At 41.7% G+C, this 20968-nt stretch overlaps 1 protein-coding gene across 2 annotated transcripts in view; it reads right to left on the reverse strand.

Annotated features, from left to right (window-relative positions):
• The window catches only part of CLINT1 (clathrin interactor 1), a 75678-nt gene extending 56935 nt beyond the window's left edge, over positions 1 to 18743 (reverse strand). For both annotated transcript variants that reach the window (XM_049775709.1, XM_049775708.1), the window contains exon 1: positions 18694 to 18743. In XM_049775709.1, the coding sequence (XP_049631666.1) occupies positions 18694 to 18734 (41 nt within the window). In that variant the 5' untranslated portion in view covers positions 18735 to 18743. The remainder of the gene's footprint in view (positions 1 to 18693) is intronic.
• Positions 18744 to 20968: the final 2225 nt, after the last annotated feature.

Genomic DNA, 20968 nt, shown 5'->3' on the forward strand with positions numbered 1-20968 from the left:
TACACATTTGTAAATTGTTTTAGAAATACCGATTACAGGGGCCGGAGAAATAGCATAGAGGTAAGGTGTTTGCTTGCATGCAGAAGGACAGTGGTTCGAATCCCAGTATCCCAATTGGTCAACCGAGCCTGCTAGGAGCAATTTCTGAGCATAGAGCCAAGAGTGACCCCTAAGTGCTGCTGGGTGTGACCCAATATCAAAATAAACAAAAACAACAACAGAAATACCAATTACAAATTCAACTGTATACTCTATGGTACACAATTAACTCATGGCAGGCATGTATGAGGCCCCAAGTTCAATAAAACCTAAACACCATATAGCCCCTCCAAGCACTGCAGGGAATAGACACTATTAAAAAAAAAAAAAAAAAAGAGGGGCCGGAGAGATAGTATAGCATGGAGGTGGGGCATTTGCCTTGCATGCAGGACAGTGGTTGGAATCCCAGCATCCCATATGGTGCCCTGAGCCTGCCAGGAGCAATTTCTGAGTGTAGAGCCAGGAGTAACCCCTGAGCGCTGCCGGGTGTGACCCAAAAACAACAACAACAATAACAAAAAATAAAATAAAATCGAAACAAAGGAGGGCCGGAGAGATAGTATGGAGGTAGGGTGTTTGCCTTGCATGCAGAAGGATGGTCGTTCCAAATCCCGGCACCCTCTATGGTCCCCTGAGCCTGTCAGGAGCGATTTCTGAGTGTAGAGCCAGGAGTAATCCCTGAGCACTTCCAGGTGTGACTCCCCCTCCCCCCTTTTGGTCATCCCAGAGAAATAGTGCAAAAGGTAAGGCACTTGTACTTGTAGCTACATCAGCCACAACTCTGTTTCAAATCTCCTGAGCAGAGAGAAGAAAAAGCCCGAGTACCACTAGGTATGGTCCCCTAAACAAAATGGAAAAGCATAAGCCTCAGATTCAAGTAGTTTCATGGTGTACCATGAGACGATCTTTTGTACTGCTTGCTGAGTCATTTAGGGTCACTTGCACTGGTTTCACACTAGAAACTTTTTGTTTATGTTTGTATTGACCAATGTTAGATCAATATGATGAAAATAAAGTTTAGACAATGGATGTCTTTAATTTTATTATAATTCGTTAATAATCACTCTGGTGCCTCCACATCTGGTAGAAGTTTATGTTCAACTTCTAAACTCATTGGTTCAATGTCCTTTCCCTTGAGAGTTGGCCACACACTACTGCTGTTTTCAATACTTTTGAGATTTTTTCAGGAATCACAGCTCCTCATTTGATTATTTTCAGCTGTACTTTTAGTATCCTACCATACTTAATTAAAAAAGGTGGGAAAATGTTTTAAAAGTACCAAGGTTACAAATGTTTATAGTTGAGTTTCAGTCATAAAGAATACACCCCTCTTCACCAGTGCAACATTCCCGCCACCAACACCCCCATCTCCCTCCCCCCACACCCTTTTTTGACACACCTGGTAGTGCTCTGGGGACTATGTGGTACCACTGATCAAACCTGAGGTTTCTGGGGCGAGGTTGATAGCATAGTAGGTAGGGCGTTTTTGCCATGCATGTGGCCAACCCAGGTTCAATGCATCCCATATAGTCCCCCAAGCCTGCCAGGAATAATATAAGCACAGAAGCAGGCATAACCACCAACCAAAAGTGTGGGCCCAAAACTGAAAAAAAAAAAAAAGAACCAAAATCTGGGGTTTCTACATCCATAGAATATCAGAAAAAATTTTGTTCTTTGTTTTTGGACTACATCTGGTATTCAGGGATTATTTCTTGCAGGGGAAGAAATTATTTCTTTAGGGGACCCTATGGGGTACAGGAATCCATTTGGGTTGGCTGTACAAGCAAATATACCATACCTGCTCCAACAAATCAAAAAATATTTTTAAAGGAAGGACAGCGTAATGTTCTTGTCAAGAGTAACAATCCTGGGGCCGGAGAGATAGCATGGAGGTAAGGCGTGTTTGGCTTGCGTGCAGAAGGACAGTGGTTTGAATTCCGGCATCTCATATGGTCCCCCGAGCCTGCTGGGGGCAATTTCTGAGCGTAGAGCTAAGAGTAGCCACTGAGCGCTGCCGGGTGTCACCCAAAAACCAAAAAAAAAAAAAAAAAAAAAAGAATAATAATCCTTAAATTGACTTTGCAAACGTTATATTATAACAAAATGAGAGCACTATTAGATTGTATATGCATAGAAACCTGAATTTTAAGTTTTATAGATATGATTAAACAACTACTTTAACCGTAACAATAATTTTAAAAGGCAAAAGATTAATGCAATCTTCAAAGAAACCAGAATATTAATAGTAACATACTATTAACATACATATTACAAGTAACCATACAGATTTACTACTAGAAGATTTAGATTTCCATACATGGATGTACATGGAATCTATTATGCTGAGTGAAATAAGTCAAAGGGAGAGATAGACACAGAATAGTCTCACTCATCTATGGGTTTTAAGAAAAATCAAAGACATTTTGCAGTAGTTTTCAGAGACAAAGAAAGAGAGGAGGGCTGGAAGGTCCAGCTCACAACATGAAGCTCACCACAAAGAGTGATGAGTGCTGTTAGAAAAATAACTACATTGAGAACTATCATAACAGTGTGAATGAATGAGAGAAGTAGAAAGCCTGTCAAGAGTACAGGCTGGGATGGGGTGCAGAGGGAGATTTGGGACATTGGGGATGGGAATATTACACTGGTGAAGGGGGGGGGGGTGTTCTTTATATGACTAAAACCCAACTACAATCATATTTGTAATCAAGGTGTTTAAATAAAGATATTTTAAAAAAAGATTTCAAAATGAACCTTTTTTTGTCTAACTTTTATATAGCTATTAGAACGAAGGAATAATAGTCATTATCCTCTATTTTTTAATTTTGGGGTACAGCTTTTAAAAGCTACCTCACAATGCCAAAATGAAAAGCAGATGGAAAGCATGAGAAAACAGAGTAAATATATCTGTGGCACATTCATTCCCTTAATGCTTCTAACAGTCTTGGAAAGGTAGACCTATTCCCATTTTATGCAGCAGAATAGGGCACTCTCCAGGTTTCTAATAACCCCCTCTAATTACCCTTCACACCTTCATTTCAAAATAAAACCGTTATGTGCCTGGAGAACCTCCTGGAGCTACTGCACGTGGTCCAGCCTTTCTCTGCCTGGGCCACAAAAGTGCTAGAGGAGACTCACTGTGCCAAGGTCTGCCCAGGGGACTCTTTCCTCCTGCTCCTTGCACAGTCCCCTCTCCTGCCAGGGTTTCCAAAGCAAAAGGAAACCTTACAGCACGGCATGCAGCCTCCTAACTTGCTAGGTTGGGTGCTTTCTTAAGAGTTCCACAGAATTACCTGACAATGTATGTTGGTCCCATGTGTCCTTGTGGCCTATAGTCTGTTCTAAATTTCTTTGTTTCTGGTTCTTGGGACACACCCAGCAGTGCTAAGGGATTACTCCTAGCGGGAAGCAAGGGACCATATGGGAGACTGGGGATCAAACCTGGGTCAGATGCATGTAAGACAAGCATACTTACTCGCTGAACTATCACTCTGGCTCCTAAGTTAAAATACCTGTTTGGGAGATGAAAATATGCAGCCACTTTTTTTCCTAAGTGTATCCTGGCCTAGTTATCTTTTTGTTTATTCTCAAATACTAGTCTTTTGATTAATAGTTGGCTAATTGAAATACATTAGTAAAAATAAAATGGAACATTTCTGTCCATGGACACATTAAGCAAGTGTCATTTTAAACTATCTAAGCTAGGGAGTCTACCAGAAAGAGCTGTGCAAGTTCTAGAAAGCAACTGAGCAATAGAAAATGCTAAGAGAATGGGTGTCTATCAGAGACCCAAACATCAAGCTTTAGGTTTGCCACATATGCTACCATGAAGGAAGAGGGATGCAGTGAGAAATGCAAGAAATGCAACAAAGAGTTGTAGAACCACTGGCTGTCTCAAAAGAAAATTCTCAAGAATAGAATCTCCCGTGAAAAGACGCCTGATGTCATTAAAGGCAGCTCTGAAAAGAGCCAAATAATAGAAAGTGGTTACTTGCCTTGCACAAAGCTAACTAGGTTTGATACCTAGAATCTCATTATGGTCCCCTGAGCATCACCGGGTATGGCCCCAAAACAAACAAAAAGAACAGCTTTAAGAACCTGACTAGGAGAGGGTTTGAACACAATGGGAAAAACTGAAGTGATTGAAATAGCAGTGACTAAGGTAGCTCCAAAAATAGGAATTTTGCTTTTGGGATGTTCTGATGGTGCTTGTGGAGGTAGTTTTGGTGGAGATGACAACTTTGGTTTTGAAGAAAAGTTTACAACTTGAGTTGTGAAGTGGTCAAGCTGACTCTGGTAGCAGCCAAAATGATAATGTGATAATGGTGTGGATATTTATGGTGGAGAAGGCTATGATGGAACTGGCAATTATAAAAGCAACTTTGAAAGCTACAGATATTTTTGATAATCAATCTTCAAACTCTCCAAACCCCATGAAAGGAGGAAATTTGGGGGCTAGAACAATAGTACTGTGACTAGGGCATGAATAGCGTGGACAGGGCAACTGCCTCACATGAGGCCAACCCATGTTTAAGCCCCACCACCCTGTGTGGTTCCCTGAGTTACTTCTGAGCGCAGAACCAGGAGTAGCAATTACCTCCCTTCGTTCCCCCAAATGATTGTTTTCATTTAAACAAAATCATTTCCTTCCCCAAAATAAGTAAAATAAAACTAAAACACAAAGAAATTTGACCAACTTGGACACACTCAAAGCCAACTATCTTTTAAAATATGTGGCACTCTATTTAAACTAACCTTGTTAGGTAGTTTAATTAAATGCATTCTGACTCACCCTATAAAATCTAAAAGTACTGAGTCATCCTCAAAAAAGAAAAAATCCCCCAAGCATAACTAATCTTAGGGAATCAAAAAAGTGACAGAACACCACAAACTGGGCAAAATTATGAAAATTAGTAGATACAAATGTGGACATTGAACAGCTGGATGTTTCTGTTTTTATTTGACTAATGTACCAAACTATCACACACACACACACACACACACACACACACACACACACACACACACGTGCGCGCGCGTGTGCACGCCAGCTGGCCAGCCAGCCAGCCAGCCAGCCAACCAACCAACCAAATGAAACTACATAACTAAATACATAAAGCCCTATTATATAGGGCAGGGAAAAAGGCTCCATGATAAAGGGCATGCCTGATGTGGATGTAAAGCACTAAAGGAGGTTATTGAATCAGATGTTGGGGGGATAAGACATTGAGAACTGCTAGGTGAGGCCTCCTCCAAATAAAGATTCTATCAACAAAATGAAATAATGAAAAAGCCACCAATGATAAATCTGTAAAGTTACCTGTGTAAAATTCAAATTATTTTGTTACTGTTTTTTTTCATTTTTCACCTATGACTGTTCAAACTTCAATTTACATAAATGAGAGGCTGGATAGCATGGAGGTAGGGCATTTGCCTTGCATGCAGAAGGATGGTGGTTCTAATCCCAGCATCCCGTATGGTCCCCTGAGGAGCAATTTCTGAGCATAGAGCCAGAAGTAAGCCCTAAGGGTTGCTGGGTTTGACCCAATCCTCCCCCCAAAAAGTAAACCAATTTACATAAATATATTTCCAAATCCCCAAAACTAGATTCAACTTTTTTGAAACGTTTATTCCAGTAACTGTCAAACATGTGGAATGTATGATTAGGTTAGAGGGAAACCACCTTGAAATAAAACAGCTTCTCAGATCATGATCCCTGATGCCCTGGGAAGTTTAGAATAATCTGGAACAGTTTCTCAGCTGTGAATCTGTATCATCTGATTTGCGTTTCTGACCACTGATCAGTGCTAGACACTTTATTTGGTCTCCCTCCCTCCCTTTCCTTTTAACATACAATCTGAAAAATAAGTAAGATCTCTTTTTGTAAAGTCTTTAGCTCAGCCCTATTCTTTCCATTCTCTGAACTTCTTTAAAATGTACATTTCGTACCCCCAATTCACACATCTTGCATCATTGGTTCTCCTGTGCATTTGCCTGACAAAACAATATACTGTCGTGGAATCATAAAGTCTGTCTTCATCTTACAGTGCTCCACAGAGCTTAAGTAGATTTATGTTAATAACACACTGAAGGACTTTTAAAGGTATTAATCACGATTAAAAGAATATCAGGAATGTTTTCAGTTCTGTATAGCATTTTAATGTTTATAATACATGCCAAATATATGCTATGTGGACAGGAACTTCATGAACAAAAAAAATTATTCTCAAATAATCTAATTTAAACGTAGGAAAAATTGAGAGAACTTGTGCCTGAATCAGATGAATATAACACAGATTACAAGAGAAAAATCATAGGATCATGAGACTTAATAATGATAAAAAGCTAGATATAAGGAATACTAACTCTAAAGCACACAATATGACTCAATGAATGTCACATTTTCATGATTAATTATGTTGAGTCTTCAATGGTGCTGTTTGCTTCTTTTTTCATTGAGAAGCATCCAACTAGGTTTTTTTTAATTAAATTAAAATCTTCGATGTATGCATGAGTTACAGAGGTGTCCAGAATAGAGATTCAAGCATTCTAACACCAATCTTACCACCACCAACATCAACTTTCCTCTACCAATGTCCACAGGGTCCTACCCACCAACCCCAGTCCTCTCTCTATTCTGAGTATTCTAAGAGGCAGAAAAATTCTTTGACAAGTATATATAGGAAAAAAGTAACACATTGAATTTGGTTCAAAACAACATAATTACATTCTGAAAATGGAATATCTACTTCTAAAGCTATCGCTTTCTATTTTATTTGGGGGCTACTCCCATTCCAGCTCAGTACTAGAGGGCAGGGACAGTGTGTCTGCTCTTAGAGGTGCTCAAGGACCCATGTCATACTAGGACTCAAACTTTGGGCTCCTGCTTGCAAAGCATGCACTCCATTAGGGCAAGCTAGCCCTACTATGGTTTCTAAATGTGTTACTCTGGGCAAGTTCCTGTTGGCTGTGGTCAATGTTCTCATAAATAAATTAAGAATTCATCACCAAAAAAAAAAATTCATCACCAGGGCCAGAGAAAGCACATGTTTTACATGTATCAGGCCTACTTTTGATCTTTGGCAATGCACTGTATCCCACAATCAGCCCCTGACCACTACCAGGTGTTGGCTTAAAGAAAATGAAAAAAGTAATTGCCATGTTAATACTTAGTAACTATTTAGCTTTTATTATTAGAAATATCTAAACTTGTACAGTGTGTAAGGCATGGAGCTGCAGCCATTCTAACAATAGTCTTTATCTTTATATCACATATACTTCCCTGAGTACTACCAGGTGAGCCCTCCCTCCCTGCAAATAGGGATGTCCCTAATCATAAATGTCAACATACCAAATTCTACATGAGTAACATAATTATTCAAAAATATTTGCCAAAGGGCCGGAGCATATTGCACAGTGTTAAGGGTGTTTGCCTTGCATGCGGCCAACCCGGGATGGACCCAGGTTTGATTCCCAGCATCCCACGTGGTCCATGAGCCTGCCAGGAGTGATTTCTGAGCACAGAACCAGAAGCAGCCCAAGTGCCATCAGGTGTGGCCCAAAAACCTCAATAAATAGACAAATAAATAAATGTTTAAGAAAAAGAAAAAATAATAAACTTAAAAAATATTTATATGCCACAAACTGTTCTGGAATTAGTAAAATAACAATTAGCTAAGTAGGGAGTGAGGGGGTCTAAGCAGATCTGACTTAATTGCTTATTTTTTGGGTCTTCCACACAGTGATTCTCACTCAGCCAACTCTGCTGGCAGTTCCGTCCAAGAGTCCAAGAATGAGATGTAGCTGGGCCCTATGTGCCAGTGATACTGGTGATATTTCAGACATGGTGGGGTGCTATAGGACTGTACCTGAAAATGGTCAGGAGAACCAATGGTGTCAGGAATCAAACCCAGGTGTACTCAAAGCACAGTACTATCTCTTGGACCCCTGATTTAATACTTTTTAAACACCACTTCTGCTACTGTGTGTAAAGCAGCCTTCTAAATTAAATTATATAGTTTCATGAGAAATGAGCCATTTTCTATGTCCAAATTTATAACCATCAGCCAAACACATGAAATTTAAATACACTTATATGATGATTTAATTGCAAACAAAAACTTTTTATGACAGTAAAATATTACAACTGAACAGTGAGAAAACCTATAGAGAAACCTCACCTCTGGGGCTGGAGAAATAGTAGAGGGGTTAAGGTACTTGCCTTACATGCAGACCACCCCAGCCTGATTTCCCAATTACATGGTTCTCTGAGCATTATTAGATACGACCCCCAGTCAGAGAGCTTGCAGCAGCCCCTGAATGCCACTAGGTGTGGCCAAACCCTTGCAAACATAAAACTCAAGCTTTATTAGTACTGCTCTTTAATTTGCTAAAAGTGCACGAAAACAAATAGCAAGAAAAGAAAGTGAATTTTCAATGCATGTCTTTTCTCTATCATAAAAATTTAAAGGCATTTACATGAAATGAAGTGATTATTTCAAAACCATGCAAGCACATTTATAACAGAATAGTGAATTTGTCTGGCATTAAGCAAATTATATTTTTTAAATTATAAAATATATTTAAATTATGTTAATTATAAAAACTATGTAGAATATAAAGACTAAAAATTGTGATGCATGTCAGAAAACAGTCTAGGGACTGGGGGCGAGTCAAAGGTCAAAAGATCAGAGCCATGCTTTGTTTGCTGGAGGTTTGGGTTCAATCCCAGGCACCATAGAGGGTTGTCCTCTGCCCAGCCTAGTAGACCCACCCTCTTTTCAATGTGGTTCTAATTCTCACTGACTCTGCTAAAGTGAAACAATAACTATAACTTCTATTGCACACTGACAAAATGACTCATATTCATTAGCTAAATCCATCCATAAGTGACAAATAGCACAAACTGGTTCTACTATGGAAATACATTAAGTGCTTTTACCAGTATTTGATTTTTGTACTCAAAGTAAGCCCCACTACACTAAGACATTTGTTTGCCAATTTGAGAAATTGACTAATAACTGTTGTTTTTTCTGCAGTGTGCTTCTATTAATACAATTGGCTCAGCTATGGTCACATGTGGTAGAATTCTTTTTCTTGAAATTGTTCAGACTCTGAGTATCAATCACAAGTCAAAAAATAAAACATTTTTATTTATAATTATTATTATTATTTTGACTTGGGGACAGGTCTGGTGATTCTCAGGGGTTACTCCTGACTGGCTGTTTTACCACTCTTGGTGGTAGTCAGGATATCAGATGGGATGCCAGGGATCAAACCCAAGTTGACCACAAGCAAGGCAGGCATCCTAACCACTTATTATTGCTCCAGCCCCCATACCTTTTTCATTTTAAAAGAAATGTTTTACACTGGAATTATCATTAAAGTCTTGAGAAAACCGAAAAAAAAATAAGCTGACAGAAATTACAGTATGTCTTTCAAAAGATTTTTTTTTTTTTTTTTTGGTTTTTGGGCCACGCGCAGCTGTGCTCAGGGGTTGCTCCTGGCTATCTGCTCAGAAATAGCTCCTGGCAGGCACGGTGGACCATATGGGACACCGGGATTCGAACCAACCACCTTGGGTCCTGCATCGGCTGCTTGCAGGGCAAACACCACTGTGCTACATCTCCGGCCCCCAAAAGATTATTTCTTAACAGGACTTTCAAAAGTCAATTCTGCAGTCTGCTTTACAACATTGAAGTGAAAGCACTTGTGTTGAAAGCATTTGTAAAACACAAGGATGCAAGGAATCCTTATGAGTATTCCTATGGGTAGGTTACATGTCCATTTAGGATAAGCTTTTTAGGAGCATATCCTCTGAAATAAAGATTAAAGGATTATGACCGTTCTTATACATGTGTAAATTATCCAAATCTCATTACAACCATAGTCTGTTTTTCAAACATTCAATGGCCTTGTTCACTTTTTGGATGCATAAATTTTGTAAAATACGCAATAATCAGTATTTCAAGAGATTATGTCAAAAATTATGCTGAGTGTTTCATAGGCATTCAATCTTCAGAATATTCCTAAAAAATAAACAATATATTCAGTTTTTTAGATGGGGAGATTCTGAGATGCCATTTCAATGCATTGTCATCCAATGCATCCAATGCATTTCAATGCAATTTCATTGTTTCTTTGTATTGGACGTTGAGTTAAAAATTGCTTCCCAAATCTATAAGTACCTCTTGAGGGGGGGTGAGAAACAGGTAGAGAAGGGGGAGAGAGCGAGAGAGATTTTATAGGTGAACATATATAATTAGGTTTTAAAAAAGAAAGCACATGGGGCCGGTGAGGTGGCGCTAGAGGTAAGATGTCTGCCTTGCAAGCGCTAGGCAAGGAAGGACCGTGGTTCGATCCCCCGGTGTCCCATATGGTCCCCCCAAGCCAGGGGCAATTTGAGTGCTTAGCCAGAGCGTCAAATGGGTGTGGCCCAAAATACCAAAAAAAAAAAAAAAAAAAAAAAAAAAGCACATATAAAGCGATACCTTAAATAATATGTTGCTCCAGACTTTAAGTAATGTCAATTGAGATAGAAAGAAGTAAAATCTCGATAGCACAGCGGTAGGGCGACCTGGGTTTGATCCCCAGCGTCCCATATATCCCCCAAGCCAGGAGCGATTTCTGAGCACATAGCCAGTGGTAACCCCTGAGCGTCACTGGGTGTGCCACCCTTGAAAACACACACACACACACACACACACACACACACACACACACCCCAAAAAGGTGTAAAAATCTGTGCATAAGAATCATTATATAAAAGTACTAAAAATGACCTTAATTTTATGAAATTTTCTTGCCTTCAAAACTGCCATCAAGTCCATCAAGTCACTAGCTATGGTTACCTCTTTATAGGAAATACAGAGATTTGAGAATCAAGAAACCCAAATTGCATCAAAGGAACTAGATATCATTTTACAGGAAATACCAAAGTTAAAGAACCAAATAACCCTAAGGCATGCAATTAACAAAATCCACTCTTGGAAAATACAAGTAAATTTCTTTTAAGAGATAAACTGCAGGGGCCGGAGAGATAGCATGGAGGTAAGGCGTTTGCCTCTCATGCAGGAGGTCATCGGTTCGAATCCCGGCGTCCCATATATGGTCCTCCCGTGCCTGCCAGGAGCAATTTCTGAGCCTGGAGCCAGGAATAACCCCTGAGCACTGCCGGGTGTGACCCAAAAACCACAAAAAAAAAAAAAAAAAAAAAAAAAGAGATAAACTGCAAATATCCGGCAGTGTTCAAGGCTTACTCCTGGCAGGGCTCAGGAGAACAACATATGGAACGCCACCAACTGAATTTGGGTCAGCCGTGCGCCAAGACAAGCGTCCTACTTGCTCCTGTCCTGGTTCCTTACATTTTGGAGATTAATATACTTATACATGAAATGATAAGGTGTGTCTATCATTTGCTGTAAAGAACATATAACAGAAATGCCAGAAAGGCATATAAGGCATAAGTGGCCAAACAGACATTCATTCTAATAGTACCGCTATTTTGAATATATTTAAATTTCCCCATAGTAAAAATAAAACAAGAAATTCCACAGAACAGTCCAGAATATCAATATCATGAGGTGTTTTCAATGTGACTCCATTGGCAAAGATAATAAAAACAAAAATAAACTGTGGGGGGCTGGCACGATAGCACAGCAGTAGGGCATTTGCCTTGCACACAGATGACCCAAAATGAAACTGGGTTCAATCCCCAGCATCCTTTATGGTCCCTCAAGCCAGGAGCAATTTCTGAGCACAGAGCCAGGAGTAACCTGAGCGTTACCGGGTATGACCCAAACAAACAAACAAAAAATAGCATTTGTTTGTCTTGCATGCAGCCGACACAGTAGAGACTCCGGTTCAATTCCTGGCATCCCATATGGTCCCTCAAGCCAGGAGCAATTTCGGAGTACAGAGCCAGGAATAACCCCTGAGTGCTACTGGTTGTGGTCCAAAAACCAATCAATAAATAAATAAAGTTTAAAAAAAAAACAAAACTGTGGGGCTCCAACCTCGGGGGAATAAAACAGGTCTGGAGAAGAGACTACCGAAGAAATAATTCAGACCAAAGCTTGAGAGGGTGAGCTTTAAACCTCGTGAAGCAAGAGAGTGCTGCTCCCCAAAACCATAGTTTTTATTCCTTTCAATCCACCCCCAAGCCAGGGAAGGATCCAGTATCAGACAAAAGTACCTAAAAGGAACTAATGCAATCTATGTGGGTTTTTACATTTACAAAGCTTGGGTGAAGGGCGAAGGGGGCAAGTCTTTATATAGAAATAAAATAAAACAAGGTGTGACCTAACAATAAACAAGTAAGATTACATCAAATAAAAAGACTGTGTGGCCTGAGTGACAGTACAGTGGGTAGGCATTCACCTTGCACAAGGCTGATCCAGGTTCGATCCCTAGCATCCCATATGGTCCCACGAGCTACCAGGAATTATTCCAGAGGGCAGAGCCTGAGAACTGCCAGGTGTGACCCCAAAACCAAAAAAATAAAAAGGTTTTGCAATAAAGACACCCCGCTTATGGGAGAAAATTTTCATAAACTCTAAGACAAAGGACCAATACCCAAGATATAAAGTATCCACAAAACTAAAAAAACAAAAATAAAAAAAAAACCATAAAGAAATAAGTGAATGGACATTTTTCTGAAAACATATGGATGACCAATAAACATGAAAAGGTATTCATTAAGTATTCATAAAGGTATTCAATAAGTATTCACGTATTATCAGAAAATGCAAATCAAAATAGCATTGAAATATCTCACACTAATGAAAACGGTTTTTATCCAAAAGATCAACAATAGGCTAGAGATACTGTAGCAGGGACAAGGCTCTTGTTGTCTCATACATGGCCAACAGAACTTTGATCCCCACACCCAATAAATATAATAAGTCCCAACAGGCATAGCCTAAAAACCAAAGGGCAGAATGGGAGAAGGCTAACAACTTGTGTTGGCAGGAATGTGGTGAAAAAGAAACCCCAATTCACTACTGATGGGAAAGATGCCTATATGGGAAATAGTATGGCAATTTCTCCCAAAAATTAATAACAACTTATTTATGACTTGGTAGTTCCACTTCCTGCCATCTATCCCAAGAACACAAAACCAATAACATGAAGGGATTGTATCAATGAAATTCGGGGGTTCATGGAATTCATATATTCAGGGATTGTGTTCATGAAGCACTAAGTACAAAAACTAGGATATAAAAACCCACATGTCCAAGAGCAGAAGAATAAAGAAGCTATGGTACTATGTGCATATATATATATATATATGTATATATATTATAAACATATATAAACATTATACACATACTACGCAGCTATAAGAGAAGATGAAATCTTGCAGTAAGCTGTAATGTGGCTGGAACTGGAGGGCATCATGTTTTAGTAAATCAAGGGAAGAAAATTAATACTAAATGATCTGATACATTTGCATACGATAGAGAAATAAAGGAATAGACAGTTCTAAATAATGACTGACTCTTGGCCTTGGATTACAAAATTCAAGTTACCAGGGAGTCTGTAGAGGAGATTCGGGAATAAAAAGGATGGCTAGAGAACATGAAGAGAGTTGTGGTGGCTGGGGACACTTCAGTGGTGGTGGTATGTAATAACTTTGAACATCAAAACCATAGACGTTGGCTCAAGAGAGAGTACAGCGGGGAAGGCACTTGCCTTGCACAAGGTTCGATTCCCTAGCATCCCAGATGGTCCCCCAACCATAGCCAGATGAGTATTGCCCAAAAACCTAATAGAGGAAAATAAATATCTAAATATGAAAGCTAAAAATTAAGCTGTCTATAATACTTGCTTCTTAAAGGAAATTATTTTGTAAATATTGAAAATGAAAGAATACAGAAAGAAGTCTAACAGTGGACTCATACTGTACTATTCTTTAAAAAGTTTTCTTAAGACCATTCAGTGGATGGATCAGTAAACAGATGAGATGAAAGGCTACTTGTAAACTAATACCAAAGTACCAAGAAAAGCAGAGGCATCTAAGTGCACCATGATACTAGTGTTAAGTAGACTAATTTAAACTACAAAAAAAAAAAAAAATCCCCCTACAAAGGCTGGCAAAAGATAACATTTCTCTTTGGAATTAAATTCCTAGTATCTACTTGTGTCCAGTTACCAGAAGAGAGAAAGAATAGTTCATTCATTGTTTTCAGCATTAACAATTACCTACAACTGGTTCAAAGAGAAGTTGATATGAGAAGAACAAAAAACTAACAATCATCTTTGCTTTTAAGTTTTAAGAAGCAAACTGAATAGAGATTTAGTGGTAAGACATGAAACAGAAGGAAAACATTATCTGAAGACTGAAAGAAAAACAAAAGATCGTTAAATTCAAGCTGAAGTATATTTGCAGGTACAAATTTACTGAAGGCAAAAATGCTACTTTTTAAGTTTAGAAAAAAGTATTTTTAAATGTAATGAAAACATTACATTACTTTCTCTGAAAAGGGTCATCTTTTTAGGCTCAGAGTAATAATTTCTACAGCTTATTAAAATTTTCAATGTCCCATAGTGAAAAACAAATATAACACCCAAATTAAGTTGGGTGAGCCGTAGGGTTGAGTGAAAGCTATACTTGAAGAGTAACGTGAACTAGAAAAGTGGTTGTCTTAGGATTCTGGACAGTGCTGATTCAGCATCTGTCATAGAAATAAGGGCAAATCATCAAACAGATACCTTTAGTATTACTTTTTTTGTAATAAAATAGAAGGGCAAACTAAGCTCCAACAATGCACAGCAGTTTGGCTCTACCACTGTTTGCATTAACTTTCATTACAATTTCCAATAAGAAAACAGGCTTGTGGGGGAACTCTGAATCTATACCATGTATGGCATGACATGATATAAAGTATCCAACTTGAGCCTCAAATAAGGGAAGGCAGGGCACTGGATGACAATGGTCAAGCTAGGCCTTTGTGGTAGTGGCATGAGAGTGCCACTTATCCTTTCCTGCCACAGCTGCTTTTCTGCAACTTGAGAACAAGTGGGAGGAAAATGGGTTGCTAAGATCTGACTGGCTGAAGGCTTTATCTGCTTTTCCTCAGTTCCACAATGTTCTGTAAAATAGAGCCACTCAGGGCCCAGAGAGAGTACAGTGGCGTTTGCCTTGCAAGCAGCCGATCCAGAACCAAAGGTGGTTGGTTCGAATCCCGGTGTCCTATATGGTCCCCCATGCCTGCCAGGAGCTATTTCTGAGCAGACAGCCAGGAGTAACCCCTGATCACCACTGGGTGTGACCCAAAAACAAAAACAAAAACAAACAAACAACAAAAACAAAAAAACAGAGCCACTCCATGCCACCATGAAGTGTAGGAACTTGAGAAAAAACACTTCAGCTTCCTGCCAGTCTTCAGGGTCTCAAATCTAGTATCTGAGATATATAATTATGCTCAAACACTGATACTGTGGATCTAAAAGTAGCTCCAGGGAACACATTTTTCTGCGAGTATACTTTCTGTTCTGAGGTAAACCTCAGAAATTAATTATATTAATTAATAAAATTAATATCTTAATTTTTTGAGTCTGAGCTGCACTTATTTACCACGAAGAGCATTTAAATAGCAAGTTTACTGATTATCACGAGAAAGTTTACTTCATCAGTCTAAAATGTCTCTGAAAAACAATGCCTTTGCAAAACTAATTTCTAATAAAAAATACTAGTTTCAATTTTCTTTTCCTTGATAAAAATCTGTCCCCAAATAGTCATTCAAAATGGAAACCCCCAGTTCATTTATCAGAGAAGGATCCAGAATATGGGGATTGATGTGCTTTTGTCTCAAATCAGATGAGTTAAAAACAGAAAGGCAGTGTCGGAATCAGAACCAGGTCTCCAAACCTGCTAACCTAGAGCCCCTTCTATCAGGCAAGTCATCGTTCCATCAATCCAAGCTCTCTCACAAATTGGTACTTCTTCACCCCCATCACGGCTTTTAAGGTAAAAAAATCTAACTGGATGGACACAGTGGCAACAGCAGGTACATGTTGTGTAAAATGTATACATTTGGAGGGAAAGAATTTCTTCTCTCACACCAGAGAATGATGATAAGGAAATCCCAAGCAGTTATCAATGAAATAATTTCATGTTTGTTTTTGTTTGTAAGGGTACTCTTAGTGATTTTTGAACAACCAGGGCAGTGATTTAATATGAGGGCTCAAGGACATGGTGCTTCAATGCTAGAAGTGCTGGGGGACTCCTGGGCTGCACTAGTAATGCCCAAGGACCACCTGGTGTGCTGAAACAAGTGCAGTCTCTCAAGTCTCTCTAATCTTCCTATCTGTGTGACACCCACAGAAACTTTAAAAAGTCCTGGTGGCCATGGCAAATCCTAGATAATCTTGAATAACTTGATTCACAACTTCATTGTAAAACGAGTAATAAAAAAGGAGACAGAAGTTATTTTTGAACAACTGCTCTTCCATTGAATGACTTAGGAACTAAAGCAGATTTAACCTGAGGCACTTGAAGACTGGTAACACAGGTGATACACAATGATGAGCAAACAACATCAGGAATCCCCAAAAATGTACAATCTCTGTAGTATCTCAAATGGAATACTCTATTATAACCCAGGGTTTCTTTTCAGTTTTCTTTTGCTATCTGCAGGCGTAAAAAATAGAGATGTTTGGATTGTCAAAGACTTTGCAGGGAAGGGACCACAACCTGGCAATGCTCAGGGACCATAGGAGAGAACTGAACCCAGGCAGACTGTATGCAAGGCAAGCACTTTACTCCTACTCTCTGGCCTTAACAACTGACAATCATTTGCTCATCTTTGATATACCCGTATGTTAAAATAACCAATGACCAAGATTTGGGAATATCTTTTGAAAACAATAAAAAATAAAAATCAAAAGAAAATGAAAACAAATGCTAAGAGCTGAATGATCAAAGGAATGGCTGATAAGTTTTATTCTAAAATCTAGTTGGTGCATTATATATACAAGTCACTGTGAATTATTTTTATTCTGGCATCACAAAGCTCCAAAATAGCTAGTCATCAACACTTCCTGATTTGAGGTTGAGCGGGTGGTGCCCAACTGTTTTTGTCACTGATCACTGCATAAACCAAACCCCAAAAAAAGAAAGGGAACCCGGTTGAAATTCTTCAACGTTATTTCCGCGATGGTGTAGAGAAAGGCAGTTAGCCAAGGTTGCTGGGCTAGCTCAGCTTTAACTATCTCAGCTTTGAATGTGAGAACTTTCCTCTGGTAGTGCAAACACCAAGAATCAGCAAAGATCTTAAATGAAAACAACCTTTACCTGTCAGGGGAGTTAAAAAAGCAGGATGTAAACCTGCCTTGGTTTGTTTTTTTTTGGGGGGGTGGGGGGTGATGGTGGAGTTGGGTGGAGGCGGTTCTTAATGACTTGAGAATGACAGAGCTTAGCCCAAGTGGCCCAGCCAAAACTCAGGGGAGAGGAAAATAGGTGAAGAAGATCCACAGGGGTGTGGGTTAGCTAGCTCCATGATTTGCCCTCACTTGTGGCAACAAAAGCCAAGGATGAGGCTGGGGTGATGGGGTGGTGGTGGTGGTGGTGGTGGTGGTGGTGGGGACGAGGAACTTCGGCTGGTGACCATGGCCACTTGTTACACCTCTGCTCACACACACTGCAGGCTCATTGGGGATAAAAGAGTAACTTAGCCTGGGAGAAGGGGAGAAGGGGAGAGGGGGGAGAAAGGGAGGGAGAGGGGGGGAGGGAGGGAGAGAGGGGGAGGGAGAAAGAGAGAGACTGTCTGTGTGTCTTGTGTAAGAGAGAGAGTGTGTGTCTCTGTGTGAGAGTGTGTGTGTCTGTAAGAGAGAGTCTATGTGTCTGTGTATCTTGTGTAAGGGAGAGAGTGGTATGTGTGCTTGTGTGAGAGAGTCTCTGTGTGAGAGAGAGTCTATGTGTAAGAGAGAATGTGTGTGTCTGTGTGTCTTGTGTAAGGGAGAGAGTGTATGTCTGTGAGAGTGTGTGTCTGTGTGTAAGAGAGTCTGTGTGTGCGTGTCTGTCTGTGTGCCTTGTGTAAGGGAGAGCCTGAGTGTGTGTGAGAGAGAGAGAGGGAGACAGTGTGTGTCTGTATGTCTGTGTGTGTGTCTGTATGTCTTGTGTAAAGGAGAGTGTGTGTGAAAGAGTATGTGTGTCTGTGTGTTTTGTGTAAGAAAGAGAGTGTGTGTCTCGAGAGAGAGAGAGAGAGAGAGAGAGAGAGAGAGAGAGAGAGAGAGAGAGAGAGAGACAGAGACAGAGACAGAGAGACAGAGAGAGAGAGAGACAGAGAGACAGACCCAGCCTGGCTTGGGTCTCCCGGGGTCTGTCTGTCCCCCTCCCTCCGTCCGTCCGTCCGTCCCCCCAGCGCCGCCTGGGCCCCGCAGAATTCTCGCTGCAGCCCTGGAGACCAAAGCCCACTCCCGCAACCACTCACAGCAGGCCAGGACCCCCCAGGACCCTCCCGGAGCGGGGAGCCTGCGGGGAAGGCCAGGGGGCGGCGCGGGCGCGCTGCAAGCGGAGGCGAGGCGAGCCCGGGCCCGGGGGCAGCGGGGCCAGCGGGCCGGCGTCCCGTCCGCCATGATGGGCCGGGGGCCGGGGGCGTGCCGCGGGTCGGGGCCTCCTTGCCCCGGGGCTGCCGCCGCCCCGATACTCACGCTTTGTCCACCAGCTCCCGCACCTTCCACATGTTCAACATCGCGCCCCGCGCGGCCCGGGCCGCTGCCGCCGCCGCCGCTGCGCTCCCTCCGCCGCCGCCCAGGGGCCCCGGAGCACTCCCGCGCGGGACAGGTGCGGGCTGGGGGGTCGCCGCCGCCGCCCGCCGCCTCGAACTCTCCCAAGTCGGCTGCTCCGCTCACGCCTCGGCCGCCGCTGACACGTCGAGACGCGGGGCCAGTGGCGCTGCGTGGACCGGAAGTGGCCCCCGGTTAACATCCGGGCCCCGCGCGCGCGGGGCACGCCGGGACTCGTAGTTCCGAGACGCGCCTTGCCCCGGCGCGGCGGGGACCGGAAGTGGACCCGAATGACTTCCGGACTCGCGCGCGCGGGGCACGCCGGGCTTTGGAGTTCTGATACTCGCGGCCTGGTGGCCTGGTGGAGTGGAAACCGTGTTGGCTCTCCACGCTGCAGGGAACAGCTTTGGTGTTCGCTCCCCGAGGCCGTCCTCCCGCGAGCAGACAGGATCCCCGGGAGAAATGCCACCAGCCAGGGTTCCCCCAGACCCTCTGGCTTTCTAAGGCCTTTGAAGGAAGCATCTTAACCCAGGGAACTGCAGAAACTGGTCTAAGAAAAGAGAATTTGGCTTTACTAGGACAACGTTAGTGGGGGAGTTATAAGTCATGGTAGATAGAGGAAGCAGTTCGGGATCCTCAGAGGACATTGTAGTCCTGCTGCAACTTTGTGTGCTGAAGTTGAGCTGTTCATACACACAAAAAGGAACCAACAAAATAAGCCAGAGGAGTGGGCTCTCATTGGGGTACTGGAGCTGCAGCTCTATTCCTGGAACCTGGAGCCCAGAGTATGCAAAGCCCTTGGGTGTTCCCCTCCCACACCCTCCCAATGAGCTGATACAAGGAACAGGGGAAGATAAAAGCAGAAGTGAAATGGCTTTGGGTCATCTAACTAAGTTCCAGAATCTGGAGGGTGTGGCCAGCGGTGGTGATGGAAGTTGCACACATGGGAACCAGGTTTTCACCACCTTGGGCTCTGCAACCTCCAGTCCCTCATTGCTCTGGTCAAGACACTTGTTGCAACCACTCCTTTTCAGGAAACAGTTTTGAGACGTGTTTTCAATAAAGGTATTAGGGCAGGTGGAAGGAACTGCCAAGTAGAAACATTCAAAAGGCAGAAACCCACACGAAGCTGTCACGTTCCTGTCCACGTGGGAATGCTTGGGCCAAAGAAGTAAGTGGGCTAGGTAAAGATGAGCAGCAATAGGTAAAGGAAACCTGCTTTATAAAAGGGCTATCCAGCCCAAGCAAGAGATAAAGAATGGAATGTGGTCAGAGGTGATAAGAAAGAGAAATTACATAAATAAGCTCAATATATTGACTTTTCAAGGTTTAAGGTCTAAAACAAGCACCAGGTTGTCACCAGCATCATTTTTATAGTCAGCCTGGGGCCAAATGTGATGGGGGGGGGGGAAGTGTTGGGCAGAGAAACCGCCATTTAATAGAGCCCCCAGTGGAGTTAGAAGAACTAGATTAGGTGATCTGATAAAAAGTACATGTGGGTATGGCTCTTGTCTTGCACACAGCCACCCCAGGTTGGATACCTGAAACCCCATGTAGTTCTCTCAGCTCTGCCAGAAGTGATTCCTGAGAGCACAGCCAGGAGTAAGCCCTGACTGAATCCAGCCTGGTGTGGCCCAAACAAAAAGTGGTGTCAGAGAAATAACCTTTGGACGTGAAGTTAATAAAATTCAGTTTTTGCCTTTGACCTTTCAAGAATCATAGTTTCCATAACTTCTCTAGACAATATAAATGTACCTTGGTAGAAAAACAAGAATAATACATCCTTTTCCAGGAAAACATACATAGTCGTTACCTGAGCTGAAAGTCAAACAGACCACAGGTTACTATACTCATGTGCTATTTATTACTTATGTATGAGAAGTGATTGCAGATAATGCACTCAGTTTAATTTTCATTGCTGGCTCCTGGGTGTTACCTTTGGAGGTAATTCAAAGCAAACCGGTGTGAATGCCAAGGCACCACCCAGATGTCTTGTAGAAGTCAGTTGTGAGGAATGTGGATGACCAATAGCTTCTACCAGCTTATCCTTGGGATCAGCCATCACATTTATGCTCAGGCCAGCTCTCACTAGGTTACTCCCAGGAAATGGCTGGGCAATGTGTGCTTGTGCCAGACCATTTCTGCCAGTGCAGAACTTTTCATCTACATAGCCATTGCCCTCGGCTCCTCATTGACTTGA

The sequence above is a fragment of the Suncus etruscus genome, chromosome 6, assembly GCF_024139225.1.
Source record: "Suncus etruscus isolate mSunEtr1 chromosome 6, mSunEtr1.pri.cur, whole genome shotgun sequence".
In the NCBI taxonomy this organism is placed as follows: Eukaryota; Metazoa; Chordata; class Mammalia; order Eulipotyphla; family Soricidae; genus Suncus; species Suncus etruscus.